At 45.4% G+C, this 21,613-nt stretch overlaps 1 protein-coding gene across 3 annotated transcripts in view; it reads right to left on the minus strand.

Annotated features, from left to right (window-relative positions):
* BLTP2 (bridge-like lipid transfer protein family member 2) overlaps positions 1-21,613 on the minus strand; it is a 187,460-nt gene that overhangs the window by 24,931 nt on the left and 140,916 nt on the right. For all 3 annotated transcript variants that reach the window (XM_073616776.1, XM_073616775.1, XM_073616774.1), the window contains 7 exons: positions 17,242-17,341; positions 16,967-17,149; positions 15,508-15,629; positions 14,446-14,601; positions 11,162-11,283; positions 10,667-10,847; positions 8,897-8,983 (listed from right to left, as the gene is read on the minus strand). In XM_073616776.1, coding sequence (XP_073472877.1) covers positions 8,897-8,983; positions 10,667-10,847; positions 11,162-11,283; positions 14,446-14,601; positions 15,508-15,629; positions 16,967-17,149; positions 17,242-17,341 — 951 coding nt within the window. The remainder of the gene's footprint in view (positions 1-8,896; positions 8,984-10,666; positions 10,848-11,161; positions 11,284-14,445; positions 14,602-15,507; positions 15,630-16,966; positions 17,150-17,241; positions 17,342-21,613) is intronic.

The following is a 21,613-nucleotide window of genomic DNA, read 5'->3' on the forward strand; positions in this document are numbered from 1 at the left end:
GAATTGCTCAGCAATGGCTGGGCATTTCTGAAGTCGTAAAGTCGCCTATAGAGTCACATGTCCCAGCTGTTGTTTGCGCTCCCTCCTCTCCCCTGCAGCAGCCACTCACTGAGACAGGAGAGCTATTGCTGTGGGATCACGTGACCAGACTTGATTAAAAATAGGTAGGCATACACATCTTTTTTACAGGTTAGGCAGGAGGAGGGGGGGAGGGAACATTTTTAAGAATAGATGTTAGGGGGGGCGTGGTCTCGGCATGAAGGAGTGAAGCCGCATCTCCTTAGGGCTCCCGGACCTCGGCTCCCTATCAGGCCACCAGAACAGACATATCGTCTATCCCTGCTTCTCAATCCCTGCAGACACTAACAGGGAGGCTACACAGCGGAACGGCACACTCCGGAGGAGGAATGGAACGGTTTCTCGTTCCTAAACAACAAGCGGCGTCCACCCCGAACCCAGCCAAGATGGCGCCGGCCTCGGACACGAGGGAGGGGAGCGGCGCGCCTGCGGGAGGAGAAGAGAAGCAACACGGAGGTAACGACCTGCCGCCGTTCTCCCCCCCTAGCGATCTCTCCCCCTGCTTTCCCCGCTCTCTGTCTCTCACCTCCCTGAGCAGCCTGGGAGGAGAACCTGGCAGCTCCATTCACTGGACCCCTCAAAGCACACTGCCCTCTCAGCTCTGGAGTACTGCACTAGATGCACCCCTGCCTCTCTCACAGCATCCACAGACACAACTGGATGCTGCCCCTATGCCCTCACAGGAACAGATGTCTATGCCCAGTAATGACAGAGCCATCTGGACGCTTTTGCAAAAACTTCCCACCAGAGAAGACTTAGACTCTGTGGCAGTCAGGATGGAGACGGCTCTCCGTGGGGAAATTGTGGGAATTAAACAAGAAATGGCAGAGGTGACCGCACGAGTCTCCTCTCTAGAGACAGATACTTCAGCCCTCCGCCAAGGGGTCTCTGCCATACAGGCCACTTATGAAGAGGTAACAGACCAAATTTCACAGTTACACCTATTAATAGACGATCTGGAAAATCGCAATCGAAGGCGCAATATCAGGATTCGCGGTCTGCCAGAAGCTACCCAACAGGCAGATCTAAAGATGACTGTAACAGCAATATTCAATGACTTTCTAGAACGTCCCACAAAAACGCCCGTTGCCATCGACAGAGTTCACAGAACCCTTGGCCCCAGAGACCCCACAGAGGACAGGCCCAGAGATATCCTTTGTTGTCTACACAATTATTCTGTTAAAGAAGACATCCTTCAACGGGCTTGGCGTAGAGGGAATATTGACTTTGACGGAGCACAGATTACTCTCCTGCCGGATGTGTCTCGGAGAACACTCCAGATGCGCCGCTGCTTGAAACCCTTACTGGAGAAATTTGGAGATCAAGGAATCACCTACAAGTGGGGTCACCCCTTCCACTTGATTGCACGGAAGGGAGGCCGTACATACATTCTTCGACACCCCGCGGATGTCCCTGCTTTTCTCAGCTCTCTCGGGCTGCCATCGATGTCGCTACCCAACTGGTTAGCGTTTGTTCTACCGGCGGGTCACAATAACGCACCAGCGATTCCTACTGGTAGGCCTCAAAGATCTCGACGCAATCGCCGATCTCAACGCAGAAGACCACAAGCGCCTCAGGATAACGAACTTTGAGCCCCCTGAGTGGCATGTTACTTGAACTGAAGGAGTGTCCAAGTTTTGTCTTCCCCTTTTACAAGTAAGTTCCACCACTCACTATCTGGATCACGTTAACCCATCTCCCACTGACTTATTGGCCTTTTTAGATCTCACGGAAGATAAGCCTCAATCCCTTTAGACTATCTCCCATGGGTTTTCAGGGGTCGGTGGTCCCATAGAAATACCCTGAACTGTGCTGGCTCCTGGATTGGACGTCCTTGGGGGAGGGTGGGGGCCCATCGAAGGCACTATGATGGTGCGCATTAGAGGAGATCAGACCATTTGAAACTCATGGATATGGACTAGAGATCGGTGACCAGGAAAACAGACAGTCAAAGTCCCCCTCACGGTCGGGTCTCTGCCTCCTGTGGGGGTACATTCTACAGGGGGTAGATGATTGCTACACCTTGGTCACGGTGTCATGCCTTATGTGGTCTCCCTGTGGGTCCGGGGGCGGAAACTGGTGGGAGATACGGTATGGAGGAAGGTCTTAAGATTGAAGACTACTTTATGTCCCTCTGTGTCTGAAACAGTGCCGGCCCGCCGGGTGTTTCGCGTCTGTGGCCCACGGGGAGACCCAGTATTCTGACCTTTTTTTTTTTGTTTTTTTTTTTTTTTTGTGTATACAGTCATACTAAGGGTTTTGGTTTGAATGTAGGCCTAATTTGAGTTGATATTTTGTCGTGATTGGCCCCTTCCCTTCTGCCCCCCCTCCCCTCCCGCCTCCTCCCTCCCCTTACTCCCACCCACCCCCCTTCCCCCCCTCCCCTCCCGCCTCCCCCCCCCCTTCCTCCCACCCACCCCCCTTCCCCCCTCCCCTCCCGCCTCCTCCCTCCCCCCTTACCACTCCCCCCCCCCCTTTTTTTTTTTTTTCTTTTGTTTTTGTTATAATGTAGTAAGAGGCTGGGCCATCAGCTTGCTCTCTCAGGGCTCGATCCCCGGGGGAGCGAATGGGCTCTTCAGTCGGGAAGAGTAAAGACAATATCTTAGTGTTGTTGGGGACTGCTTTAAATTTACTAACACTCCTACTTTGGTTAAATGTTTAAATGTGGTTATTTTAAGTTCCCCTCTGGGGTTATTTCTATATTGAGAAGTATACCATAATTATGCGGCTCCTTTTTTGGACCGCCCTAATTGGGGGGTGGCTGGGGGAGCCCCGTGATCTGGGGGCTCGACCTCTGAAGTGCCTTACCTCTTCCCCCACTAGGCCCTAGCTGCCTAATTAGGCAGTAATCCTCCTTTTGGAGACTTAGTTTTTCTTTTTCTCGCTCTTTCTCTCCCTCCCTTCTTCCCTTCCTTGTTTCTTACTCTAGTACCCTCCTCTTACCTGCCCCTTTCATTGTATACCTCTCCTCTCCCCTCCCCTCTTCAGGTCCATTACTCCAGACTCCTCTCCCTCTCCCCTCTATCCCCCCCCCACTTACTACCTATAGACCTGGTTCCCGGCGGGGTCCGGCGGTCCAGCCTCACTCCGCTCGACATGTCTTTAAAACTTGTGTCCTGGAACGTGAGGGGTCTAAATGCTCCAGAAAAACGCTCCAGTTGTCTCGCTGAGCTCTGGAGGCAAAGACCTCAAGTAGCATTTCTGCAAGAGACCCACTTCCGGGCCGATAAGATTCCAAAGCTCCACAGCAAGCACTTCCCAACTGTGTATCACAGTGTTTCGCCCTCCACAAAATCAAAGGGCACGAGTATCCTCCTAGCCAAAACCCTACCCTGGCAGCTGTTGGATCTCCATACTGATCGTGAAGGTAGATACCTCTTTGTTAAAGGTACACTTCAGTCGCAAATGTTCACCTTTGCTAACCTCTACCTGCCTAATGTAGATCAGCTTCCAGTGCTCGAGACGTGCTTATCCGCCCTGGCCTCATTCGCAGAAGGAACGCTGGTGCTTGGGGGAGATCTCAATCTCACCATGGATCCCCGTAAAGACTCGTCGACGGGTTCCTCTGCCTTGTCCCAGAAATCACGAAACCAGATCAAGGATTTACTGCACTCCCACCGATTGGTTGACATCTGGCGTATCCTCCACCCACAAGAGAGGGACTACACCTTTTTTCATGGCTCATATTCTAGGATAGATCTCTTCCTGGTACCTCACGCCACGATCCCACTGGTATCTAAGGCTCAGATCGGACACATAGCACTTTCAGACCATGCCCCGATATCTATAACATTAACCCTACAGCAATCGTCACCTAGGTCCGCAACGTGGCGACTAAACGAGTCCCTTATTCAAGACCCAGAGGTTAAAACCGATGTTATAAGAGAATTGAAGCTCTTCTTCGAGACAAACAAGAACTCTGTCCCTAACCCTCTCACTATCTGGTCCACACACAAGTGCTACATAAGAGGTATACTCATCAAACATGGCCACAGACTTAAGGTGGCAAGGGCGAAAGCACTATCAGAACTAATGGCTAAACTCCATGACTGTGAAAAACGCCATAAAAACCACCCAGATAAGGCCCTAGAAGCAGAAGTAACTAATATTAGAGAACAAATCAGGGAATATTCCCTTTTTCAATCTAAAAACATACTATTGAAAGCACGCAGAACCTTCTATGAATATGGTGACAAATGTAGTGGGACTTTGGCGAACGCCATACGTACCCAACGTAACAAAGCCTACATACCCGCTTTATCTACCCCCACGGGATCCAAAATTCATGATTCCAAGGACATGGCAGAATCTTTCCGTGCCTTCTATGAAGCCCTTTATAATTTACAGTCCAGGCCCCAGGACAGCTCGGAGGCCATAGAGACTTACCTTGCAGCGGCAAACCTGCCTACTCTTAATGAGGATGAAGTAGTAATGCTTTCACAGCCGATAACAGTAGACGAACTCACGAGCGCCTTGAAAGATTCTCCAAGAGGGAAGGCGCCTGGCCCTGATGGCTTTACAAACTACTACTATAAAACTTAACAAGCTCAGTTAGCATCTCATTTTGTTACGGCCTTCAACGCTATACTAGATAACCATGCCATGCCTCCAGACCTTCTACTAGCCAGCATATCGGTCATTCCTAAACCAGAGAAGGATCCGCTCCTTTGCGCAAGTTACAGGCCGATCTCCTTACTTAATTGTGACCTAAAGCTGTTCACGAAGATCTTGGCCGAGCGACTGGGACATGTCCTCCAACGCATAATCCCCCTGGACCAGGTCGGTTTTATCCGGAACAGAGAAGCGCGAGATAACACCACAAGAACGATAGATGTAGTGGCGAGAGTCAAACGTCTTAATACCCCGTTCATCCTGTTATCCACGGACGCCGAAAAGGCGTTTGACAGGGTGGACTGGACTTTTCTTCTGGCCACCCTGCGACGCCTTGGAATGCCGCCCTGCGTCTTGTCTTGGATCTCTGCCATCTACTCTTCCCCCACAGCAACAGTTAGAGTAAACGGAGTGACTTCCAACCCTTTTAAAATAAGTAACGGCACAAGACAAGGGTGCCCACTCTCCCCGCTCCTCTTTATTATCTCTTTAGAACCCCTCTTACAACATATCAGACTCAACCCAGACATCAGAGGACTAGAAACGAACACATATCACCATAAAATAGCGGCCTACGCAGACGATCTGCTGTTCTACATCTCAGAGCCACACACCTCCCTCCCTGTACTCTTATCAGCAATACGTCAGTACGGGGAACTGTCCAATTTTAAAATTAATCTGCAAAAATCGGAAGCGCTTAATGTTTCCCTCTCCCCTACCGCTCTGACTCGACTTAGCGGGAATTTTCCTTTCCGGTGGTCCCCTCAGGCTATCCAATATTTAGGTACAAGAATACCTTCTGATTTACATCTCACTTACCAGCTTAACTTTCAGCCCCTCCTGAATATTTTCTCCTCAGATCTTGACAGATGGAGGACCCTGGCAGTTTCCTGGCTTGGTAGATGTAACGTCTTAAAGATGAATATTATGCCGCGGCTGCTTTATCTCTTACAAGCTTTACCGGTTAGGATTCCTCAAAACTTTTTCCGCAAACTACGCTCGATCTTCATCAATTACGTTTGGCAGGGCAAGTCCTCGCGACTCAAGAGAACTCTATTACAGCGGTCAAAGCTTAGAGGAGGGGTCGGTCTTCCGGACCCAGCCCTTTATAACACAGCAGTACACATGAACAGAGTAGTAGACTGGTGCAGACACTCACACCATAAGCTATGGGTTTGCTTGGAACAGGAAGCAGTGCAGTTTCCCCTTTCGGGCCTTCCATGGAGTGGGACCAGTCTCCCTGGACTGTCTTTATCCCACCCACTGATTGAACCCACTCTAAAGGAAATGCATAGATACTCTAGACTAGCGGAAACGCCTAGTTTTCCCTCCCCTCTAACGCCTATAATAGGTCATCTGGACTTCTTACCCGGAATCTCCGATAGATCCTTCCGACTACACCCGGACCAGAACATAGTCAGAGCCTCCTCTTTCCTAGGTCCCTCTGATTGGAGAGACCCCTCAGACATTTATCCCAGTTTTAATACCTCCATCTTGGGTAGATGGAGGATCGCGCAACTCTCCCACTTCCTCAGATCCCTCTCGGAGGTCGGTGGTTTTCGTGGACAACCTTCATCTTTCGATGACTTGTGCCTAGGTGATGGACCAATACGGAAATCCCTTTCTTATTCATACAACATATTACTTACCCACACATCTCAAAATGACCCTTCCTACCTGAAGAAGTGGGAAAGAGACCTTAATATGACATTCACAGAAGACCAAAAGAATCGAATACTCTTTTTTGCTCATAAGTCCTCCTTATGCAGCAAATACCAAGAAATCACATACAAAATATTAACACGTTGGTACAGGACTCCATCTGTCTTAGCGTCCATATTCCCAGATCACAGTCCTCTATGTTGGAGATGTAACACACAGACTGGCACACTGCTCCATATTTTCTGGGAGTGTCCAGTCCTGACTCCCTTCTGGAGACAAGTCCTGGAGATCATTTACAAGCTTACGGATGTATCGCTTCAGGATAACCCGGCAGCAATATTCTTAAACCTAACCCCCGTATCTAGTAAGCGATACCGTAAATCGCTACTGAAGCACCTTCTGAATGCGGCCAGGGCGTGTATACCCAGTGTATGGAAGCAGCGATCCCCACCAACTGTGGCGCAGTGGTTTGCTAGGGTCTGCGATATTCAGCAAATGGAACAACTTACAGCTGCCCTAGGGGAAAGAGAGGAGGAGCATAATACTCGCTGGATGCACTGGGACCTGTTCCGTTTTTCGGACGAATACAAGACCTACAATTAATTACCCTACTCGGGGGCGGATTGGGGCCCTGGACCGTCGGCCTTGCCGGAGCCTCCTCTTCTCCCCTCCTCTCCACTCCTATATTTCTGCCTATACTTCCTTTCATAGCTTTCCCCCCATTGACACCAATGCTGTCACCCTTTCTCTCTTTTCCTTAAAATGACAAAATTCCCCCGGATTGCAGTATTATACTGGTTCCACTCCTGAAAATTCAGGATAAATAACCATTTTTCATAAAAAGTATGACGTTTGGGATCAGCACACCATAGACACGAGCATAGTGACCGTACATAGAGGGACAAGCCCACTCTGACGGAATGGTTTTACAGGTCCTCTGGACTAGGGAGTACTCTGTGCGGCCCCGGTCAAATGGCACATATAGTTACTGCTGAATTTTTGAGCGCAGTTATATTGTTATAGTCGAAATGTAACCTTAATTGATACCCGAACACTGTACAATGACTTATCTGACAAGCTAATGTAATAGCCTAAGTACAGATGTAAACTGACGAGTATGTTTGACTCACTGCATTGATGTATAATCTGCTTTCCCTAAATAAAGATTTAAAAAAAAAAAAAAAAAGAATAGATGTTAGGTTTTTCTTCCACTTTAAACTACATCAGCCTGCTTATCTATGGCTCCAATACTTTCTGAGGTTACTTCATTAGTATGCAGTAGTGAAGTGCGAACACTGGAACTGCATACTTATTCCAGGTCAATGACTCAATGAAATGAAGACACTGGATCAGTTTGAGTCAGGCAACTAGTAGTAGTAGTAATAGTAGTTTCAGAAGAAAATGCAGCAATGGTAGCTCAAATATTTGCCATGCAGTTCCTCTTTAAAAAAAGCTTAAAGTGGTTATAAAGCCTAAGCATTTTTTACCTTAATGCAGACCTTAGCTGTGCATGTCTGCAGCTCTTCCCTCACTTTCGGGTCTCGCTGGCTTTGCTGGGGCATGGCACAGAGCAGGTAGATATATACACAAAAATAAAAAAGTGTATAGGGCGCACACTATTCCACTATTATACTTCTCCTTTTTAGAATGTTTTTAAGAATGCTGTTGCAGGTATTTATTTATTCACACTCATTCATGTGCACTAAATGGTCTCATCGTTATTAAATAAATCTTTGCTGCCCCCGCCCCCCGGCCAATCCACTGCTAGTGGGTGTGTATATATATATCCTTCTCAGTCATCAGTATGGCCATAGGTTGAAAAAGGAACGATTGATGGTTCCGAAACGCGTCCCTTATTGATGACATCACATCCTCGCCCAGGCTGTTTGTTTGCGGTTCAGGCTGGTCACAGAGCCGCTCAGCGGATGACATCACTTCCGGGTTCGCCGTCTTTCCATGCTGACGACGCCGGCTTCACAGCGGCTCCCTGTGTCTCACACCGCTGTTTTCAGTGACCACATCCATCCCCTCTGAAGGCTTCCTCTGACCGTGACCCCTTCCAATGCAGCTTCACTTATGATGTGCCTGATTACCACTTCTACTCTGTAAGTGTTTTTAACCCAGTTTGGGGCATTAAAATTGTTAATCTTCTGCACTTAGAGGCGCCTTTGTTTGTTTCTTTGTGTCATTATAGATATATACACACACACACACACACAACATTCCAGTGTGGTTGTACAGCGAGTCCGATTAGTACAGATCAGACTGGACTTCTCGGTCACCCTGTGCCCCTATTAGAGACACAGGGTGACTTAGACATAGGAGGTGCATGGGAAGCTGAAACAAGGGTTTCCCAACCTCCCCAAGGGATTCTGGGTTCCACAGGCCCCCCGCCCAAAGTGACTCGCGTCACATCTCTCCCCTTTCAGCAGCAGACTAACACAGGAGGAGACCCCAGACAATCACTTTTAAGAAAGTTTAAAATGTCTCAGATGAACCTACCGGATAAAGCTAAATGGTTAAGAAGCAGGCCTGAGGTCCTTACCTTGTAAACTGCATTAGGTAGCAGATTGTTCATGGTGAACCAACCCAACTCCAAGAGATGCTCAGCTGTATCATCAGACTTATTTACCTAAAACACACACACAAAAAAAACCCACATTTGTTTACCTGAGGAGACAAACAACTGCAGATTACTCTATATTCTATTAAACTTCTAACCCAGAACCAGCCTGGTGCCCTACTACCTGTAGGAAGAGAACATGGAAAGGGGCAGGGCAGACATCTAGCACAGGTGATGTGAGTGCGGTAAGAAGCCAGAGACAGGAATTAATAGGTCCTGGGATAAATTAATTGTCAAAAGCACAACACACAGAGGAAACCCTGGGCAAGGTAAAGTGTTTCAAAGGCTGGGCTAATTTTGGTACTGTTATTTTTCAAACTGGCAGTGCTTTTGATTCACAATGCTAAGTCCTTCAATATATGAAAAGGAAAATAATTAACCTAAAAATGGTTAATATAATTATCACCTTCATTCCTTAGAGACACCATGCCAATTCATACTAGTCTAAGTTGTAGAAGCTGCTACAAGCAGCCATCTTTAATTGCTTAGAACTTTCATTGTTAGATTGATGTTGGACATCAAAAGGACAGTCAGTCAGACAGCCCCCACCTGCCAAGTTAAAGGCCAAGTTCAACTTTCTATAAAAAATAATAAATGAACTTTTTTTTTTCCAGGTAAAAAAATTTGCATTTATTATTTTTTAGAACAGGAGCCTGCAAAGTATTGCTCATGATCAGCAGATCACTAGGGCGATATCAGGCTCCTCCACACACTGCTTTCATCCGTACCTCTGCATGGGCTGTCATTTTTTTCAGAGCTGTAGGCAGTGTAAATAAAATACAGGTGTGATCAGCCCACAGTTCACTCAAACTACAAATCTGTCTGCTGCAGAGGCAGAGGAACTTGTAGTTTGCTAATTCACAGATTCCTGTGAATGCATAATGTGACTGTGTGGGTGGAGCCCCGCACAGCCTGGCTATTTTTAAAAAGTGACAGTGGGTGCAGGGAGAAGAATCACTGTCTGCTGTCACACAGGAAGTGGGGGGGGGAGGAAGAAGGAACTGGCACATGCTACAAGTTCCACCCAAAATATGGGCAGAACATGTAACGTGTTCCAAAGGTGAACAAATACGTTAAAATATAGTTTCTCAAGATGCCAGATTATAGATGCTCAGAATTCTTAAGCATACCTAGGCAAATGAAGCGCCAGCTTATTTCAGGAGGAAAAACAGTAAGTGACCAAATTATCCCCAAGATTGGTCAGTGGATAAGGTATGCACACTACCAGACTGACTTGCATGGGTTTGGCCATCTCTACATAATATAGCCAATTCCAGAAGCTCTCTATATAATGCACAAAATATTTTCCACTTTCACAGATAAACAGAAATAACGTTTAGGTTCCACTTAAAAGCCCTAAAGGAAGGAAAATAGGGAATGAAACCTCTTCCCACCCACCCCGGTGTCACTTTAAATGGTTCTGAGCACCCAGGAGGGCGTGAAGAATCAACAATCATGTGACCACCGATTGTCATAGTAGTCACATGATCTGGAGCCAGTCCCACCGGTTAACAATTGTTAGTGGGGGGACGAGAATTGCCTGACAGCTCAGTCTCTGTGCTGGAAGCATGCAGTGAACACACTCTTGGCACAGAAACACTGGTTGCTCAGTGACACACATGTGGACATTAAATCCATCTTTTTGCCACTGCAGTGATACATGGACGGCAACAGGTTAACGTTTACTCTAACCTTGCTATAGAGGAACCTCTGCAGCTCCAACTCTGCAATACCGAGTTGTCCATCCTGCTCAGTGAGGCGCCACCGCGCCTGTGCAAAATAGAATTCTGTGCGACGAACCACGCTTACATCCTCTGGCTGTTTACGTAACTCCATTTTGTTTGCTCTTTGCAGCTGGAAGTCTTTGAAACACCTAAAATATAAGCCACCATTATGTTACCTAAATAGAAATCAAGTTTCTGCTATTTCATTTAGGGGGGACATTTTATTCATATTGCAAGTCATTTGGCTTTGCACTCTTCTTTAAGTATTGCACACCAAAAAATAAATAATAACAAGGGCATTCATGTGAACTTTACTAAAGTAGACTGGCGAGAAAAACAGTATATTAACTTATGTTTAACACATAAAACAGGAGCAGGGCAGTTATCTTTTAAAAAAAGATATAGGTTGCATTCAGTAACTACAAAGGTTGTGATGGTGGATTGACATCTTGTTAAAAATTACCTAATAAGGATGTTCAGCTCCTCACTCTTCTGCTGCAAGTCCATCTTCTCTTGACAAAGCTGACTCTGAAGCTTCTGGTGCTGTTCATGCAGCATATCATTTTTACTCTCATCATGCAGCCGCTGAAATAGACCACGTTTTGTTTTTTAGTTACTATTATGGAGAATGCAGAGGGACTTTATTACACTGGCACACAGCTAACTACATGAGTCAATGATCAATATGTATCGTAAATGGAAGAAACTAACTGGGCACCAATCCAAGCATCGGATGCCCACCTAAGGTTTTAAATAAGACTGTAAAGGAACACGGGTTTTAAAATTCATATCTGCAAAAAGGTGAACAAACTAGTACAATGGCCCTGGAGACATTTCTGCAAACTAGCACAATATTCTAAGGCTACTAACCCCTGTATGACTAAGGTTTTTAGTGCCTCTGGGGCATTGGAAGGCACACTTCTATAAAAAAAAGGAGCAGTTAGTTAACACCACTTTTCAGTTTTCACTGTCAAATGGCAGTAATCAGCATTTGGGAGTGCCAGGCTGTGACTCCCAATCCCTTTACTGTGACTACAGCAGGTAGTATAAGCCTGGTCACAGCAAGTATACAGTGCATGCAAAAAGGCAGACTTTTGTTCACATACCTTCGGCATAACCTTACCTTCCACAAGCATACATGCCTTACAAATCCTGTGTACAGGTGTAGTCAAGGAAAATGTATCCACTCAAGTAGATTTACGCACTAGTGCCTTAAAGCTGGCCATACATGGGTTGCAATTTGGCCAGTTCAGCAGGAACAGGACAATTTTTGATCCAGGTATGGCCGCGGCCGTTCATGAGAAGTTGATCTACTTTTCATGAACTGGCTTTGTTGGAAAATTTCTGCCTGAGAAGCTCATGCAGCCATTGGGCTGCACTGCTGATCAGTGTATTCTGCTGTTGGGGGAAGTCCAGCGGTCTGAATACAAAAATGCAGTGGAGAGGATTTGACCAGCCACCATGAATGTGGATGGTGAAATCGGCTCAGTTTTTTAAAATTAAATGTATGGCCAGCCTAACACACATCTCAGCATTCCATTTGTTTTGGATAGAGCAGATAGGGGTAGAGACCCTATGAGGTTTTTATTTCCATTTCAATTGTTCCAACTTCCTGCGAGTACAGGAAGTGATAAGAAAGCTCCCAAATAGGATAAAAAAAAACTTTTATTGATAAAGAAGGGCTATAACTTTTATTAATGTTTTTATTGATGTTGGTCTTCTTGTCCTGGTGATAACTGTACAGCCGTGGCCAAAAGGTTTGAGAATGATGCAAATATTAATTTTCACAAAGTCTGCTGTCTCAGTTTTTATGATGGCGATTTGCATATACTCCAGAATGGTATGAAGAGTGATCAAATGAATTGAAATTAATTGCAAAGTCCCTCTTTTCCATGAAAATGAACTTATTTCCATAAAAAACTTTTACACTGCATTTGTGAAGAGGGCTTCAGGGCGCCCAAGAAAGTCCAGCAATTGCCAGGACCATCTCCTACAGTTGATTTAGCTGGACCGGGGCACCACCAGTGCAAAGCTTGCTCAGGAATGGCAGCAGGCAGGTGTGAGTGCATCTACACACACAGTGAGAAGACTTTTGGAGGATGGCCTGGTGTCAAGAACGGCAGCAAAGAAGCAACTTCTCTTCAGGAAAAACATCAGGGACAGACTGATATTCTGCAAAAGGTACAGGGATTGGACTGCTAAGGACTGGGGTAAAGTCATTTTCTCTGATGAATTCCCTTTCGGATTGTTTGGGACATTCTGAAAAAACCTTTTCTGGAGGAAAAAAAGGTAAGCGCTACCATCTGTCCTGTGTCATGCCAACAGTAAAGCATCCTGAGACTATTCATGTGTGGGGTTGCTTCTCAGCCAAGTGGGTGGGCTCATTTACAATCTAGCTTAAGAACACAGCCACAAATAAAGAATGGTACAAAATCATTCTCCAAGAGCAACTTCTCCAACCATCCAAGTTTGGTGATGAACAATATCTTTTCAGCATTATGGAGCACCTTGCTATAAGGCAAAAGTCATAACTTAAGGCTCGTACACACGCTTAGATTTTCGGACGACTGAATGTCCGTTTTTTGTGGCATGCTAGTCTCGTGTCGAAAGCGAAGAGGTTACTCAAAATACGAAAATTTTCTTACGACAGAATACAACATCAGAAGTGACGTAATGTGTTCAATAGTTTTGTATGTATTCTTTTTTTTTTCTGAGCATGCGTAATCTTGCTCTTACAAATTTTTTCGGACGAAAACCATACTAATGAAATGAAAATCAGACGTTGAGTTCACATCCGACAAAAATGTTATAGTCTGCACATCCAGCTCTTGTCTGACGAAAAAGTGAAATCGGCTGTCGAAAGCATCATACTAACGATCCAAAAATTGGCACACAGCTTGTCGTACGAATTTTTCAATCCGATTTTCGGATCGTGTGTACGGGCCTTAAGTGGCTTAACATTCAAATTTTGGGTCCATGGCCAGGAAACTCCCCAGACCTTAATCCCATAGTGGTCAATCCTCAAGAGGCGGGTGAAAAAAAAAACACAAATTCTGACAAACCCCAAGCATTGATTACGCAAGAATGGGCTGCCATCAGTTAGGATGTGGCCCAGAAGTTGATTGACAGCATGCCAAGGCGAATTGCAGAGGTCTTGAAAAAGAAGGGTCAACACTGCAAATATTGGCTCTTTGCATAAATTTCATGTAATTGTCAATAAAAGCCTTAGTAAATACTTATGAAATGCTTATAATTATACTTCAGTATTCCATAGTAACATCTGCCAAAAAAGATCTAAAAAAACTGAAGCAGCAGACTTTGTGAAAATTATTATTTGCGTCATTCTCAAAACTTTTGGCCACGGCTGTACTCCCACCATTTTTTTTGCACCGTGTCACAAAAAGAAATAAAAGGTTGGCAGAAATTAGAACTCTTATACAAGCTTTTTAAATTAAAAAAAAAATCATCTGGGAAATATTTTATCTATACTATAGGATGTTTTCCAGATGGTTTGGACCAGCAACTCCCAAGCTTTATTATTATTTAGTAAGGGCACTTATCACAAGTTTGGACCAGCAGGGAGGGGAAGGGGGCTAGTCAGAATCGGTGTTTTGCATGGGTTTTGGAATATTACACATTTATTTCCTACTGCCAGCTTATATTTAAGCTGAGAAGTATGGTTTAAAATTGTTTCCAGTTAGTAAGACTTGATAATTGTGTTCCCAGGTAACAAATAGTGATTTGAACCTTCATTATAGAATACATCTGCTTCTCCAGTAGGCGGATTTGCACCACATGTTGTCGGACAGCTTCCTGGAGGTGCAAGATACTGCTGCGCTGCTCCTCTGGGTTACTGGAGATCTCCAGCTGGAAACGCACTCTCTGCTTTTTCTCACTATGCTCCTAAGGTTGGTGAGAACAAAAGACAGAATGATATCACTGTGTTCATTTATATTCGTAAATACATTTGATTAATTTCTTTGTAATTATAGTGGTCTTGTAGCCCACTTCTACCTGCATTGTGCTGCTCTGCCAAGCAGGACTAAAAATTGACCAAGCAGGACTAAAAGTTAAATGAATGCACTTAAAATTCTTTATAGTTAGTTTGTTCCAAGCTAGCTAACGTGTCCGTTCCTTAAAGAGTGATTCTACTTTTGTTCTCGGAGATGTATTTAAATTGCACAGATTTTTAAAAAAAACTTTGGTGCAGATTGCTACCTTTTGTTATTCTGAAGAAAGAGCTGTTTGTTTCTCTGTGTCCATGTGGAAAGTGAGTGTAATGGAGCTATTTTATAATTATCAATCAAGGTCCTAAGGAAAGCGGCAGGTTCTGCATCCCTGCAGACGTGATTTCCCTTTGGGAGTATCTCACCAAAAATAAAATTTTTGTTGCAGGAAATGCCCGATATCTGACTTGTATCTTAGTGCAGACTTTTGGGAAAATCGGTAAGACAATCACACAAGAAAAACATGACATATCGGGGGGGGGGGGGGGGGGTGCAATTCTGTACACCATCTGTGTACAGAACGCCTCCAGGTAGCCATATTGCATTGTATTTTACAGAAAATTACAGAGCTGCAGATTGAAAATGAAATGTAATTTTTAATAACCATCAATTACAATATGACTTGTGCAGCAATTGCATATGCTATATTCATTTTTTTGATTCGCTATTTTTTTCCCCATTAAAGTGGAGTTACCCTTTAAACGGGTTTACTTGGAACAGGTAATGCCATGGTGTGCAGTGAGGAAATTCCCTACAAAGCCATTGTTCTGGGCTCTAATAATAAATCAAAACACTCACGCACCTTACGCTTTGGCTCCACATGTAGAAGCAAGTTGTTGACTATGTCCAGGATCATGGCATACTGTGCTGGATTTGTGGAGATCTCCAGGTGTTGGTGTTTGAGGGTAAATGTATCTGCAGCAGCTACACATAATACATGAAAACAATTTTTGGTTGCACACACTATACATTATATATCACACACTAGCACAGACAAACAGGAAAAGACCATTGGGGCTTAAAAAAAAAAAAAAATAGCAACGCTGGTCAAGTTAATAACAAAAATAATTTTACTAACTTCAGTATTCAGTCAGTATTATGCTTGCAACAAGGATAAATACATTGCATTTGCTGGTTACAATCTCTGCACTTTGCCGAGTCCAAATTAAAAAATTGTTTAATTTGACACCCCTGTCCTACAGCTACAGAAACTGTTGGAGGAACTGCAGGAGCTAGATCTGTCCCCTGTCTCTTGTGGAGGTGGGTGGAACTATATTCCTTCATGTCTCATCTTCTTATGAGCTAATGATGCAATAATTTTATTACATCATTAGATCAATTCTTACATTGTGCATGTGCAAAACCGAACATGGCGCCATAAGGGAGATGGATCCTGAAGTTAGGGAATTCTTGTGGTTGTAAAGCCACTTCTATAAAAAGCTCCCTATCCCCTCTGTATAAGAAAAATAAGTTCCCCAGTGTCTGTTATATAATAAATATGCTTATCTATACTGATAACACACTGTCTTCCTGCGCCCGGGTGCCTCCTCTCTGTTGCCCGGCTCACAGTTCCAGCGGGCGGGGCCGAGCACTGCCGCTTACATCAGCCGGGGAGGAGAGAAAGAGCCGAGGAGTCACATGATCGCAGGAAGACGCTGTGTTATCGGTACAGACAAGCATATTTATTATATAAAACACAGACACAGGGGAACTTTTTGTTATAATACAGAGGGGATGGGAGCTTTTAATATTAAATATGAAAGCAGTAAGAGCGCGGGGGGCGGCGCTGACACGAGCAAATAGTCAGAGGGGAGGGGGGAGAGGATGGAGGAGAGGACAAAGGGGACAGATAGCAGCCTGCGGCTGACGGAGTCACAAACGCTGACCACGTTGTCAGGGCTCAGCAGCCTTGATATAGCGGAGTCAGCATACGGGGGGAGGGTATAGCTAGGCAGGATCAGACAGGTATTACAGATGTTACAGGGGGCCAAATGACACAGCACACGCACTGTGCTGTATAACATGCTTTAAGGGAACAGGATCTGTTTTGTTTTGTTTTTTGGGTTAACAGACTCTTTAAGCAACAAACATCTTCCCCTTCTTCATTTTGTATATAATAATTCAATAGATTAATACAAATTTGGAAGTCTGGAAGCACGGCACTCTTATCAGGCTCTCTTGCAATCAAAACACTGCACAAAACACAGGCTTTTTCCAAAGCATTGAAATCTAGTACCTTAAACAGAAAATTCAAAACATACCTTCTTGTCCTTTGAGTAAGTCTTCCTTCTCTGGGTGTAAAGGTGTTGAAGGTGGTTTGATCTGCAAAGCCAGCTCTGGGTCAATATCATGACTGTAGCTGATGTAATACATATGGCAATTACAACGGGAGATTATTCTCTGGACCTGCTGGTTTTGGTGGGCTTCTGTCGGCTGATTGCAGTCTGTTACATGGGTAGAGAAACAGAAGAAATTGATTTAAATCAGTATTTCATTTTATTTCATAGCAGTAAAAAGGTATTAATATGTTTCTCACCTGTAGTTGTGTTGACCATGCCTCCAACAGCCTGACCACTCTCCATCAGCTCTTGCACAGTGTCCAGATTCCTGTGACGGTGTTCCTCAATGTTTTTCACCTAAAAGGGAATGAGCAGATACTAGATTTTCCATTGATAATGAAAAACAAGTGACAAGGCTGCACAGCAAAATCTATACAAAGCCACACATCACAGAAAAAAAAAATGAATGAGCCGAAAACAACTGGTTCAACAACTCTAGGCCTTCCTTATTAAAGTGACTTTATAGGACCTCCAGTCTCCTTTGTAAAAATTAAACGTCGGCAGCTACAAAAACTGTAGTTGCTAACTTTTAATATAAAACAGCCACACGCCTGTCCAGGATCCAGTGCAATGCTCACCAGGGCTAGTTCTTTACTAGAGTTTGGGTTCCCGCCACTGGTATCTCAGGTGTGGGCACCTGGTTGTGACGACTTGCGAGCTTGCGCTGACGTGTCCCAGAAAACTGAGGGGGGGGGGGTATTAGTTGGACCTCTGCATGAACCTCTGATCGCCTAAATGCAGGTACCTCTGCAGGATCTTACATTTAGGCATCCAGAGAGCCTTACAAAGGGGAGGTGCAAAAACCGGATTATAGATCACTCTCATCTTCCTTTTAGGAATTGTTTGAAGAGGGTTAAATTGGCCAGTTGACTGGTCCTGTAAGGAAAAAGCTTGACATTGTCAGAGTAGAGAACCCTTGCACAGGGAGAGTTGTAACAGACTCCTTTAGAGTGTCTTGACTACCTGTGGCATCCTGTTGGTCGCTGACATCTTCCTCCCCGGATGCTTGAACAAAGCAGGAAATTCATACAGGGTTTTGCCTGCCAAGGCATGAGCAGCAAAGGCCGAGATTACAATGTGCATAATACATGCAGATCTGGAGAGGCTTAATAGCAAGTGTCCATTAGTGAGCTTTCCATACACCAGCTTTAAGAGGCCCGCAGAAGGGCTGACAATCCAGAGAACAGTACCAGTAAGGAAGACACTGCCCCCCCCCCCCCCAGCTTTATAGCCACAGCATAGAAGGATTAGACTGCGGCTGCACAAGGACCTGTTGCAGCAAGACAAAAATCCCTGCAAGTCTAAGGGAGAAGTCCACATTGTAAAGAAAAAAAAAATATTATAACATGTACAATTGCTACTCAAGCCATGTAGTAATTTATTAAATAACCGTCCCAATTCAAACTGCAGCTGCTGAAGTTTCCTAAGCTGTCCAAAAAGACAATGTATTGGTTGGTTCTGTTTGCTAGGGGTTAACTACTGCTAAAGGAATACTAGCACTGCACACTCTCACCTCAGAGCACCACCACAACAGGTGACTCATTAGACAGAGCCTGCAATACAGAAAGCAAACCTTGCTTAAAGTGTTTGTTAAGGCACATTTTTTTCTGTTATAGTTCCCGCTGATATAGAACACTATGGATGACATTTATAAAAATATACTGTATAATAACTTACTTCAGAGCGCTGAAAGGCCCTCAGCTGACTGCCCGCTGGTCTGCTCTCCCGATGCAACAGCTGAAGGGGGAGGTGCTGGGAAAACCCAGCTGACATCAGCCAAGACGAGGAGAGGAGACCGGCGGGCAGTCAAGTGAGCGCCATACAGCGCTCTGAAGCTATTATACAGCAAATGTTTTATGAATGACATGCACTGGGGAGCTTAGTGTTATATATCAGCGGGAACCATAGAAGAGAAACACTGTTATATTTAGAGCAGGTTAGGCAGATCGGGGACCTGACAGGCAGAGAGGGGAGGGGGGAGGAGGACAGAGGGAGACACAGATGAGCAGGTTGCAGATGACAGAGGCACGTACTCAGCTCAGCAGCCCTGATTATCATGGCCAGTTAACAGGGGGGAGGGTATAGCCGGGCAGGCATTGATCACCCAGAGCATAGTCATTCTCCATATGTTTTCATTTTAGTTATCAAATATTTTATTTTTTTTAAACATAAGTGGAGTTGGGGTGTGGCTACGCACGGCATGCAGTAGGACGTGCTGGAGCTAGCTCCACTGTGAATCCTGCAGAATCCTGCTTAAAGCACCGCCATCCTTCCCTGTACTGACCCAGGACACCTCTCACCCACTGCCGCAGCTGCTCTGCTACACCCGGCTGGGTATATCGCTGTGCTGCCATGGCTAGACGAAGGACAGGACCCAAGAGCTCACACGATAGCCCTGGCCATGACGGCGGCCTCCCGCCCCGCTCGGCAAAGGAGGTAGCTCAATGGCTGTTCGGCAAAAATCTCTCCATGAAATATCGGTCATCACATCAGCTGACTGATCCGGGAGAAAGGCTTCTAGAGGCTGGTATGGGATTCTTGGATGGCGTCCGCTGGCTCCTGGATGACACGCAGGCCACATCTCATGTGAGTACTGGGCCTCAGGCCTCCAATATGGCGGCTCTGTCCCAGCAAGACAGTGTTGACCCTGAGCCCACATTAAGTGACATTTTTACTGCAGTGACCACCTGCAGCTCTTCCATTGCTGATCTAACAGGGGAGGTGAAGGGTATGAAGGTTGAAATATCCCTAATCAGATCAAAAATCCAGTGGCCTTCATTGAAGCATGGCTCAGTGACACCTTTGGCCGAGACACATTTTCGCCCATGTTCGCGGTGGAGAGGGCGCATCGGGTCCCAGCGAGGCCGCCACAACAGGGTGCCCCACCTCGCCCCTTTTTGTTCTGTCTCCTGAATTACAAAGACCAAGATGTCATACTGAATAAAGCTAGAGCAGCTGGTATCCTTAAAATGGACAACGCCAAAGTTTCCCTTTTTCCTCATTTTTCGGTGGCGGTACAGCGGCAGAGATCCAAATTTATGGAGATAAAGAAAAGGCTGTGTGCCCTCAACGTCCAATATTTCATGCTCTATCCTGCAAAGCTGAAGGAAGGTCTTTGCCAATAGCACCTCGCACTTCTTTGAAAATCCTGTGGCTGCAGTGCACTGGCTCGACAGAGAGGAACAGCACCTGGCACAACACCCCCCTTAGGAACAGTGAGATGTCTCCGGTAATCTTCCTTGTTTCATGGGTGCTTTTGATGATAATTAGCAACCCAGCGGGGAGAGCTCTAGCAGTTTGGCTTCCGTATATTGCACAAAGTAACTGTTCTTTTACCTCAGTTCTGGTTCTGTAGCACAAACTGGTTCCTTGCCCCAGGGATACATTCGTGCCCCCCCCCCGATGGTCCTGTGTGGACTTTTTCCCCTATATGTTTGGGGATGTTTTTGTTTTTCTAGGGCCCAGTTGGCCGAAAACTCTGACCTCATACATGCAATTCTCCCTTCCTTTCTCCCCTTAACTCCTTTCTCTTCACAGGTGGGACTTTTAATGATTTTAACATCACTAACAATGATCAAAGCATCCACTAGGTGGCGTAAGACTCTAATCATTGGTCTCTTGGAGAGCTTGGCATGTTCTGGTTCATATTATATTTACCTCAGTCTAAAGCTTGATTTGGTTAATAGGGCAGTTATATCCTTTGGAGGAGGAGAGCCCTTAAGCTTTTCCTCCATCTCCAACAGTGTCCAGGATGTCACCTAACACTGCGAATGGTTTGTTATTTATGTCATGGAATGTAAGAGGCATGGGGGACAAAATTAAGAGGGGCGCAATTTTCTAATATTTCAGTAGATTACAGCCTCATTTGATCTGTCTCCAGGAGACGCATCCGCAGCCTGACTCTGTCCATCTGCTGCATTCTCGCAAATTCCCAACACAATTCCAGTCCACGCACTCTTACTCCAGAGGAGTCAGTGTGTTGATATCTGTCAGTGTTTTATTTTGGTGTATTCAGCAGCGGATTGACAGAGAGGGCAGATTTCTCTTTTGATTATGCAAGTTAAATGGTTTTACATGTATAATTGTAGCAATATACATCCCTCCACCCTTCTCGGTGGACTCCCTTAAGAAACTAGCTCAAATTATGGCATTGCATCCTGATGTGCTGGTGATGGCTTTGGGTGATTTTAACAACACCTTGGATCCACACCTAGATAGATTGTCACTGACACCAAGACCTGCTAAGTCTGCCACTGGTAAAACCATTTTTGTCTCCCTGCTCTCCGAACTGGGACTTCATGATGTGTGGTGAGAGAGGCACGCTACTGATACTGATACTCAGACACACATGATGGACTCTCCTGTATTGACCTAGGTCTGGGGAATGCAGGGCTTCTGCAGTGTGTATGGGATTCAGCGTATGAACCCAGTCTGCTCTCTGATCACTCCCCCTTTTGGGTACAGCTAGATGTTACGGTACCCTTGGGCCAACCACTGTGGAGAGTGAACCCCTTTTGGTTAACATTGTTCCCGTCCTCTGACAACATTTCAGGTGCATTGCTGGAGTTC

This window comes from Aquarana catesbeiana, linkage group LG02 (assembly GCF_042186555.1).
Source record: "Aquarana catesbeiana isolate 2022-GZ linkage group LG02, ASM4218655v1, whole genome shotgun sequence".
Lineage (NCBI taxonomy): Eukaryota > Metazoa > Chordata > Amphibia > Anura > Ranidae > Aquarana > Aquarana catesbeiana.